Raw genomic sequence first — 11,667 nt, forward strand, 5'->3', positions numbered from 1 at the left:
CAACATGGCCGGGGCTGGGGGAGATTGTGCTGAGTGAAATAAGTCAAGCAGAGAGAGTCAATTATTATATGGTTTCACTTATCTGCGGAGCATAAGAAATAACATGGAGGACATGGGGAGCTGGAAAGGTGAAGGGAGTTGGGGGAAATTTGAGGGGTAGACAAACCATGAGTGACTGTGGACTCTGATAAACAAACTGAGGATTTTGGACAGGAGGGGTTGGGAAGTTGGGTGAGCCTGATGGTGGGTATTATGGAGGGCATGTATTGCAAGGTTCACTGGGTTTGGTGCATAAACAATGAATTCTGGAACACTGAAAAGAAATTTTAAAAAATTAAAATTTAAGAAAAAATAAAAACAAAACAGGTGGCTTCCTCATCTTCTGAGCTTCCACTTTGGTGAAATGAGACCCACATATCAATTTTAACTAAAAGTGCGGTTTCAGTACACCCTGCAATGGAAGTGGAGTCCCAGAATTTATGATGAACCAATCACAGAAGAAAGGGGCATGATTAACCAGGGAAGGGATGGTCTCATCCTAGGGGCCAGGGAGGTAGCAAGCACCTAATTACATAGGGGTGGATGCGGCTGAAGTTCCTAATATTTCAGAGGCCCATCTCTGTGTGGTTATTTTTAAAGATTCCTGGGTGAAACAGAGATGGAATTCCAGGCAGGCCGTTATGTAAGGAGGATGAGCAGTGAGTGTTCCTGGGACTCTATGTCCCATGTCCAGGCGGCAGTTCAGAACAAGTTGATTTTCTTACCACACCTGTTCAGCTGCTGTCACTGCTCAGCTTCCTGGAATGCAGACTAAGAAGGAAGTGAGGGATGATCTTCCTAGAGTTCTCTCTGGATTACAGAGTCATTAACTGGAACTTCTGTTTACCTTTCTGATTGATTTCATAGGATGCAACATTCAGGGTCATGGTCTCAGTGTTCATTATTCAGAAACATATCCAGGATGGCATAGCTTGCTCTAGGTCTTGTACTCAGAAAATTACTCTCCAGGGTGGTGCAACTTGCACTAGTTGGGATCACACCCGAGTCACCCTTCCTGCCCAGAGTCACCCCAGTATGGGACAGACAGCATGAGTGTCGAGTAGCCCTCCAAACCCTGAACCCTCTTTGGGACTGGAGAAGGAGAGATTACCTGGACAATGAGAAAATCCTCGCTGGTAATGAGCACCATTTTGTAAAAATGTAATGAGTTTCCCCTGCAGGAGCCTGTTGAAACTTCCCTTAATTCTGCACCCAGGAACTTCACCCCAGCTGCTGACTCAGGTACACTGGACACTGGGCAGTGTCTTGGGATCAATGTGGGCTCTTATAGTCTTACAAAAACATCAAGAACCCAGAATGTGCACTTTTCACAATTTATTTCAGGGTGCTTGTCAGTGATCTGTCACAGACTTGGTGTGAGAGTCAGGTGATATGTATTGGTAACACTGTGTCTCCTGCAGACCTCTCCTAACGTCAGCCACCTCCTCACTGTAGTTTCACTCATGCTCCTGCAGATTGCCTATTGTTGTTCGGGGGTCTGAAGTCTGATATCAGGATTGACTTCATCAGCTTTCTCTTCCACAACTTTAACTGTCTTGATTGTTCTTACATTTGTGGCGACGCCAAACAGGAATATAGCTATTAAGGCATAAATGCGACTAAAGACCACTCTCAGATATATCAGAGATTCATTACTTTGCCTAACTGACCGCATTCTACGTGGAGGGGGTCCACTGTCTGTGCTCCCACCAGCACCTCTATCAATGCAGCGTGGAGGATCCCAGCCTATGTGACAATGACAGTTCCTGTTATTGTTGCAAATCCCCCTGTGACTGCATTTCTCAGGTAAACAGTCATAATTCAGCTGAGCTGCACTACCATTGCAGTAGGTATTGTAACAGATCTTTCCAGGACCACAGGGTGTACCTGGTCTCACATGACCAACATCATTTGTTCCTGTGGAGTGATGTGAGTCCAGCCCAAAACACCAGAATCCTGAGATTAGGGACTGATGGAATCCCACGTGTTCTTGCAAGCGGGGGAGGTGTGTGACATTACCACACTGCAGCCTTCCACAATAAATGTCTTCGATGGCACAGGTATCAGGTTTCATTAGCCGATCTTCTCTTCTACAGTGTCCGTATCTATTGCCTCTTCTATTTATGATATAGCAGGCTTCAGAACCTTTCACAGCATTTTTGCCAAAGATTTCTTGGCAGTGCACAGTGCGGTCAGTGCAATTTCCATGATAGCAGTAGCCCACTTCGGTGCATGGGGTTCCATCTTGCATATAGAAATCATCAGGACATGCCAAGGACACCCCACGGCAGTACTCGGGAAGATCACATATATTTTGGATGGGTCTGCAGAGTGTCCCAGGAGGGGAATAGGTGCAGTTTGTACAGCACCTGCCTGTATTGCATTTGCTGCCACTGGTGAACAAACAAGCATTCGTACAGCAGGGGTTGTAGTAACACTGTTTGAAGGAGCCACAGTCACACTCCTCACCTTGATCCACTATGCGGTTTCCACAACGATCATGGGTCAAGCTTTTATTTAAATATACCATCGTGGTGCTGAATAGACACTCACCTTTCCCACCACCCACTATGTGCTGTACGTGAGTATAGGAACAGTTACTGAAGGAATCTGTCAGAGAAGGTTGTCTGTGCATAATGCACAGGGACCTTCTCTGGCAAGTACAAGTACTCTCATCATAGTATAAACCTAAATTTCTTGCCACTTTTTGTGCTCCTGCAATTGACAATATTAAAAGGTGTCTGCCTAGGTAACCAAGCATGACAAGGTTTCGATTATTGCATATACCATATAAGACAGGGTCATAATTAAGATCATTTGGCCCATCTTTAATCACAATTATGGATGAATGTGGTATAACAAGTCCATACACAGCAAACTGATAGTGTCTAACATATGGACTAAAATGCACATTATAATTATTCATGAAAACTGGATCTCTCTGGTTATAAATCATAATGAATCCAATATAGTAATTCATATCAATACCTTGAAGGAATGTGTCAATTAAACTACATATCTTTATCAGGAATTGGGCACATTTTGACACGTTGTTGAACACAGTATACATTGAGTTGGAACTTAGGGCAAGTGCTTTCATTTTTCCATTATGGGATGAATACATCTTACTAGAGATCCTGGGGACAACACTGGCATTTGCTTGAGAGAAAAGGGGGTCCATAATCTCCTTATGTCCCAGGTTATAGGTAGGTCCCTTCACATTTGTGTCTGCCACTATCTGAGAAACAATGTGCTCAAACCTTTGGGAATTGCTGAGGGGTTTGATTTCATAAGCAAGGTCATCCAACTTCAAGATACCTTCAAGACCCCCATAGCATGTGTCCACGGTGACCATGGAAAGAGGAATCTCCTCCAGGTAGCCAAGGTAGTAACAGTCTGGAGGGATGAAGGGATAGTCCATCTGCAAGGCTCCTTGGTCGTCCTGAGTCATCATCAGCAGATGTCTGGACCAAAACAGTTTCTTGCGCCGCATGTGGATAATGTGTCTCTTGTCCCCAAAACGCAGGCTATAAGACAGCCAGCCTGGCATCCGAACACTTTTGCCATGGTGCAGCTCCTTCCTGGGAATCACCACCTCAGAGGAGATGTAGCGCCATGATGGACGGCCTTGAGAACATTGCACAGGAGCCAGCCCTGCCCAGACAGCAAGGAGCAAGAGGAGTGCCCTCATGGTGACCTGACCAGCCAGGCTCAGGCCGCTGCTCAGGGATATCTGTCAGTGAGACTGGATCAAGGGAAGATCCTCAGTGAGGGCCTGGCCTAGAGCATCTGACAGAACAGAGGGCTGCTTCAGGCTTCCAGCACCCCATACCTGGGGGCCACCTGTGGGGATGAGGTCACAGTCACGGGGTGTGGCAGTGGGTGGGCCTACACATCAGTTCAGCTGGAGTGGATGTGTGAGAGGTGGGTGGACTATGTGCATGAGTACTTACATGGATATGGGAAGGGAATTGAATCCAGTAGCATCTCGATATTCAACACATTCAATCTTTCCTCTAGATATTTGAATATGTAATATACTTTTTTATTTAATTTCTTTTCAGTGTAACAGAATTCATTGTTTTTTCACCACACCCAGTGTTCCATACAATAGGTGCCCTCCATAATACCCACCACCAGGCTCCCCCAACCTCACACCCCCACCCCTTCAAAACCCTCAGATTGTTTTTCAGAGTCCATGGTTCATCTCCCCCTTCAACTTCCCTCAACTCTCTTCTCCTCTCCATCTCCCCATGTCCTCCGTGTTGAATACATAATATAAATTTTAATGCAATAAACTCCTTTACCATTTCCATCTCTCGTGGTACTGCTGGGTCAGTTTCTGTGGATTACCCCCTTCATTCACTATAGATATCACTGTTCCTTCTTTCACGGCATGTGGAGGTAGTCATTGCAAATTTTACCTTAGAGTTATTGAAAGTAATGTTTTGTAATGTTACATGTATTAGTATGTGTCTTATTATGGTTTGACATTAATGTGAGTCTTTTGATCCTTTTGGTTTTTGCTTTGAAGCTTCTTTGAGCTTACTGAGTAAAATATTCCCCAGGCTGTATGTTACTTTTTTTTTCTCAAACCTGCTGGTGAGAACAGAAGGTTCTGCTGGTCACATGTGAGACGCAGGAGTTATTCCCACTAATCCTCTCCTTTGGTTCTTCCCTGGGTTTTGGCAACATATGTGGTTAAATTCTCAGCTGAAGACAGAAGGGTGCTGAGCTTATTTTTGTAGTTGGCATCATGCAGCCTGGGTGTGAACAAAAAGTTTTGCAAACCACTGCACTCACTTCTTTGATTATCTACCGTAAATCCCCTTTAAAATCTCTTGGGTCAGGCAGAAATGTCACTGTTGTATTTTAACAGGAGTGTGACTTCTGCACAGGTGGCTGACCTCCTGAATAAAGCTCACATTCCTTTCCAATCAAAACTCATCAGTCAAAACTCATCTCTTGAATATTGGCCTTTCCAGCAATGGGCAGCCGAATTCAGGTTCAGGTAACAATAAATCAGAGAGTGAAACAGAACATCAAAAACTAATAAAGTACTGTATGGTGACTAACATAACATAATAAAACAAACAAACAAATAAATAAATAAAAATAAATAAAGTGGAATGGCAGTTTCTAGGGGTTGGGAGGAGAGACGATGGGAAGTTGTATTTCAAGACGTAGGATTTTCTGTTATGCAAAATGATAAAGTCTGGAAGATTCCTCCAAAACCCTGTCCCTGTAATTAACAATACTGTGATATACAGTTGAAATTTGGTTAAGAGGTTTGATCTCATATTTAGTGAGAACTTCGCTCAATACAAAAGTGAAAGACAAGAATTCTGCTTCTCTCATGAGAGCATACTGAGCTTCATGGATATGGTCTCTACTGAAAATGTGAAAATCTTTATTACAAACTACTTACATATTTTGGATACTAGTCCATTATCAGATATGACATTTGCAAATATCATTTCCTATTCCAGAGGTTGCCTTTTAGTTTTGTTAATTATTTCCTTTGCTCTGTAGAAGTTGTTTCCTTTTTGTTTGTTAGATTATTTTGTTCTGTTCTGTTTTGTTTTATTTTATTTTATTTTTTAATTAAATTTTTTATTTATTTTCAGCGTAGCAGTATTCATTGTTTTTTCACCACACCCAGTGCTCCATGCAATCTGTGCCCTCCCTAATACCCACCACCTGGTTCCCCCACCCTCCCACCCCCGCCCCTTCAAAACCCTCAGGTTGTTTTTCAGAGTACATAGTCTCTCATGGTTCACCTCCCCTTCCAATTTCCCTCAACTCCCTTCTCCTCTCCATCTACCCTTGTCCTCTATATTATTTGTTATGCTCCACCAATAAGTGAAACCATATGATACTTGACTTTCTCTGTTTGACTTATTTCACTCAGCATAATCTCTTCCAGTCCTGTCCATGTTGCTACAATAGTTGGGTATTCGTCCTTTCTGATGGAGGCATAATACTCCATAGTGTATATGGACCACATCTTCCTTATTTTACTAATAATTAAGTCCAGAGAGTTTATTTTTGGTTCTGTTTCCCTTGTCTCTTAAGATGTATCTAGATAGAATTTGTACAGGTGTTGTAAAAGAGGTCATTTCCTGTCTTCTTCTCTAGGATTTTAATGGTTTCAGGTCTCACATTTAAGTCTTTCATCCATCGTGGGCACCTGGGTGGCTCAGTGGGTTAAGCCTCTGCCTTTGGCTCAGGTCATGATCTTGGGGTCCTGGCATCAAGCCCCACATCGGGCTCTCTGCTCAGCAGGGAGCCTGCTTCCCCCTCCCTCTCTGCCTGCCTCTCTGCCTACTTGTGATCTCTGTCTTTCAGATAAATAAATAAATAAAATCTTTAAAAAGTAAGTCTTTCATCCATCGTGCATTTATTTCTGTGTAGATTGTAAAAAAGTGGACTAGTTTCTTTCTTACGCATGTGGCTGTCCAATTTTATCAACCCCATGTGTTGAAGAGACTGTCTCCCTCACCCCCGTTGGATATTCTTTCCTGCTTTATTGAAGATTATTTGACCGTATAGTTCTGGGTCAAATTCTGAGTACTCTATTCTGTCCCATTGATCTATGTCTCTTTCTCTCCCAATATCACACTGTCTTGATAACTGTAGTATGGTAATATACCTTGAAATCCAGAATGGGGTGATACCTCCAGCTGTGTTTTACTTTTTCAAGGTTACTTTGGCTATTTGCAATCTTTTTGGTAAGATGGTATGTTCACCTCTGAAAAATGCCAATGATATATGAATAAGAATAGCACTGAATGAGTAGACTACTTGTGTTGTATACACATTGTTTATTTATTTTTATTTTTTCTAAGATTTTTAAATTATTTTTCAGAATAAGAGAAAGAAGAGTGCATGACCAGAGGGCAGCAGTAGGCCAAGAGCAAGGGAATAGAAGACTCCCTCCCTGAATATTACACCAGACACAGGGCTCTATCCCTAGATCCAGAGATCATTATCTAAACCAAAGGTAGATGCTTAACTGACTGAGACACCCAGATGTCATGGGTAATACAGATATTTCAAAAGCAGATTTCTTCCAGTCTCTGAGCATGGAATGTTTCTCCATTTCTTCGGGTCAGCTTCAATTTTTTTTAATATTATTTTATTATTTCAGTGTTCCAAGATTCATTTTTTATGTACCACACCAAGTGCTCCATGCAATATAAGCCATCCTTAAAACCCACCAGCAGGCTCACCTCGGCTTCAATTTCATTCAATAGTGTGTTACAGGTTTCAGAGAACAGATCCTTTACAGCTTTGGTTAGGTACACTCCTATGTTTCTTATTATATTTATTCAGTTTTTTTTTAATTTTTATTTCTTTTCAGCATAACAGTATTCGTTGTTTTTTCACCACACCCAGTGCTCCATGCAATCCGTGCCCTCCCTAATACCCACCACTTGGTTCCTCCGACCTCCCACCCCCTGCCCCTTCAAAACCCTCAGGTTGTTTTTCAGAGTACATAGTCTCTCATGGTTCACCTCCCCTTCCAATTTCCCTCAACTCCCTTCTCCTTTCCATCTCCCCTTGCCCTCCATGTTATTTGTTATGCTCCACAAATAAGTGAAACCATATGATACTTGACTCTGTCTGCTTGACTTATTTCACTCAGCATAATCTCTTCCAGTCCCGTCCATGGTGATACAAAAGTTGGGTATTCGTCCTTTCTGATGGAGGCATAATACTCCATAGTGTATATGGACCACATCTTCCTTATCCATTCGTCCATTGAAGGGCATTTCGGTTTTTTCCACAGTTTGGCGACCATGGCCATTGCTGCTATAAACATTGGGGTACAGATGGCCCTTCTTTTCACTCCATCTGTATCTGTGGGGTAAATACCCAGTAGTGCAATTGCAGGGTCATAGGGAAGCTCTATTTTGAATTTCTTGAGGAATCTCCACACTGTTCTCCAAAGTGGCTGCACCAACTAATATTGTGACTTCTTATTGTAGAATACTGTTCCATTGTTGGATGCTTTCTACTTGGATTATTCCTTTAAACTTAGAAAGCCTTCTGAGTTGTTCTTAGCTTCCAACACAAGACACTAAATATTCACTTGGTCTTTTGTTTGAACATGGGATTTCATACTTATGGAGCAAACACTCAGCAGTGGGATTTCCAGGTAAAATGTTATGAGTGCCCATCTTTAATTTCATGAGAAAGAGCCAAATGGCTTTCCAGGACTGCTGTTTCATTGTTTATTCCGACTTGCAAGGTCTGAGGCCCTCAGTGAGTGGTATGCTCACCAGGATGGGATAGTAAATGCTTCTAACATATATGAACCATTGTGCTGAGTGTAAAGGACATGCCATTGAGGTGTGGACAGAAAGCAGAAGTGTCAGGCTGCAGAGAGCAAGAAGGTATTCTGACAATCTTGTGCTTAGCATGCCTGTGATTTGGAGAGAGGGATGACATTGTTCAATAAAAAAGCGTCAATGGACACATCCTTTTCATACACTGTGTAAGCAGGGGCATGTTCTTGATATATATACAGTATGTGTACTTTCACTTAGCAATAGTGCATGGATAGGGGGCCTTGATGTGCTCTCTCTGCCCTAGGAGACAGAGGTGACCACACATTTGCCTTCCTTATTCATCAGCCCATGGCTGAGTAGGGGCGCTGGTCATCTGTTTTGGGGGGCACACAGGGGAGTAGCAGGCTGGCAGCATATTCATGCCCAATCTCACCACACACCTGCACTGGACATGGCTTCTTTCTTGTCGGGTCCTGAAGGCGTCCTCCACCCAGATTGTCCTCATCACTAGTTTAATTACAAGCAGACATGGCACAGTTCTGGAACAGTACCATGATACACATGTACTTCCATGCTGGCCAATATTGCATGGACCGCTGACTGTGGTGCATAAACAATGAATCTTGGAACACTAAAAAAATTAAATTATTAAAAAATAAGCTTCATGAATTTATGAAATTTAGGGGTTTCACATCTACAAAAAACATGCTTATTACCTGTCTTGTCATTTTGTTATTGCTAGATCTTATCCAAGTGCAATGAATCTTTGCTCATGCAGCAGAGCCCTACACGGTTCTTACAAACCTGTAGCAATAGGGTCACCCCCACCAGCAACTGCACGGGACAGGAAGAGGACAGTGTGAAAAATGGCCATTGGCTCCCGGATTTAGCTCAGCAGAGATCATACTGCTGGGAAAAATAAATAAATAAATAAATAAATAAATAAATAAATAAATAATGTTCATCCATTGGCACAGATCCTAGAAAATAAAACGGACCCCATGGGCAGATCCACAGACCCAATGTTGAGTCCTGAACTACAGAGAATCTTAGACCTTTGAACCTAATTGTTTCCCAGGTGTTCTTTGAAACTACTATTCGCTCCTTTATTCACTCCATGTGACCCCTGCAACAGGAGAGTGTACAGTTGGTGTCCCTTGTGTGCTCCACCAAGTATTTGGGGAAAAGATAGCTTATTTTGGAGTGTCACATGTTCTCAGATTAAGAGGAGGCTTTCCCAGGATGGATCCTACCCAGACTCCTGTGCATATTTGTTTTAGATGATGAGATGGGGGAATTTGGGGTGATCATATTTAGAAAGATTTTGGACTGGAATTTATGCATTTCTAGACTGAGGCTTTGGGGGCCATAGGGATATGATAAATGTATGGGCATGTGGGATGGATGTGGAATTCTGGAGATCCGACATTTGACTATGGTACCATGGTAATGTTTGGAAGTGGAGGGTGTTCCTTTATATGGTGTTTGGGACTTTTCTATATTTCCTTGATGTAGAGATAATAATATTCAAATATTCAAATATTTGAAAGTAAAATACATTCAACTATCTTGAGGGTAGATACACCTGTGGTGAGCATAGCACACCATATAATCCTGTCCAATCACTATGTTGTCCTCCAGAAACATGTAACACTCTGTGTCAGTGATACTTAAGGAAAATGGAATAAAATCTCTGGAGCATCTGGGTGGCTCCCGATGTAAAGTCAAGTGCTTTTATGAGAGGCAACAGAGGGAGGTTAGGCCCCATTAGAACTGACTCATGTGACCATTGATGCTCTATGGTCTTCTCACTGTGAAGGTGGAGGAAGGAGTCATGAGTTTGAAAATGCAAGAGGCACAGCTCTGGAAACCAGGAGGAACACATTCAACCCCAGAGCTTCTGCAGGGGTGTAGACTGCCAACACTGACTGTAGCCTAGTGGACTTGATTTCACGTAGACCTCCAGATGGTAGGAGAATAAATATGTGTAGACCTGAGCCCCGTGTGTGGTACCTGGACACACTGATCCCAGGAACTACTACAGGGTGGGATGTAAGTGTCACACTTTCACGGAGTCTCATGTTACCCATGTTGTGTGATGGCCAGCAGTACTGACCAAGGGACAGGGACACTCCCAGGCTGTAGTCTGTGAGGAGAAGCCTCTGCAGGAATTCAGCACTGAAGGGGGACAGCAAGGATGATGTGCTGATGTAGACTGAGCTTGAACCTGGCACACCTGTCAGCCCATGACTTGTGACCATGAGTTCCGGACTGTCCTACCAGTATATGATGTGTGTGATGATCAAATGGAGACTGGGGTATAGAAATTCATCTATGCTTCTCATGTTCTTTCTTTTCCCCAAACACATCATCACATTTCTGATGTCAGGAGAGAAGATCCAAACCTGTTAGGGATCAAGCTACAGTCCTGGACTCTGCAGGCTGACACCTCCCTACTCTTCCCAGATGTAGCCTCTGCAGATATTACCACTTACTGACCACATAGAGGTTGCAAATATCCCCTCTATAATAGTAATAAATAGCAATAGTAATAGTAATAATACATATATACATACATACATGCATACATAAAATAATGATAAATAAAAAGTTTTATTACCCTCCTTAATACCCAGCACCAGGCTCACCCATTTCCCTCACCTCTAAAGCTGTCAGTTTGTTTCTCATAGCCCAGAGTCTCCCATGGTTCATCTTCCCCTCTGATTTCCCCCAACTCACTTTTCCCCTCCTTCTCCTAATGTCCTCCCTGTTATTCCTTATGTTTCATAAGTAAGTGAAATCATATGATCCTTGACTAATTTTACTCGACTTACTTTACTCAACATAATCTCCAGCCCCATCCATGTTGATGCAAAAGTTTGGGTGTTATGTATATATACAATGAATCTTGGAACACTACATCAAAAACTGATGATGTACTGTATGGTGACTAACGTAACACACACACACACACACACACACACACACACACAGTATTTTTTACATTTTATAGATATATGTTTCATTTCAGTCCTTTCTTCACTCCATTACCCTCTCTCTTTCACTCTCCCAGTCTGTCTCTCTTTCTGCCAGTCTGTCTCTCTCTCTCTCTCTCTCATATATATATATATATATATATATATATATATATATATATATATATTTCTTTTTCAAAGAAAGTGAAATTTTGGGATTTAGTGTCCTCTAAAACACAGACCAAAATTCTCTCAGTCACAAGTGGATCACTTGGTTTTGTCCATCCTGTGAGATTATAGTCCCCCCCCTTTAGTTTAGTTTAGTTTTGTTTTGCTTCTCTGTTATGGTTGCTGACTGC

At 42.4% G+C, this 11,667-nt stretch overlaps 1 protein-coding gene across 1 annotated transcript; it reads right to left on the reverse strand.

The window, feature by feature from the left end:
* Positions 1-1,519: 1,519 nt before the first annotated feature.
* Positions 1,520-4,355, reverse strand: LOC308346756 (disintegrin and metalloproteinase domain-containing protein 21-like; the record flags this gene model as incomplete). The annotated part of the gene is made up of 2 exons (XM_080809781.1): positions 1,520-3,772; positions 4,347-4,355. The coding sequence occupies 2 exons, from the start codon at positions 4,353-4,355 to the stop codon at positions 1,520-1,522; spliced, it is 2,262 nt and encodes a 753-aa protein (XP_080665907.1).
* Positions 4,356-11,667: the final 7,312 nt, after the last annotated feature.

Source organism: Martes martes (assembly GCF_963455335.1).
Source record: "Martes martes genome assembly, chromosome: 7".
NCBI classification, from domain to species: Eukaryota; Metazoa; Chordata; class Mammalia; order Carnivora; family Mustelidae; genus Martes; species Martes martes.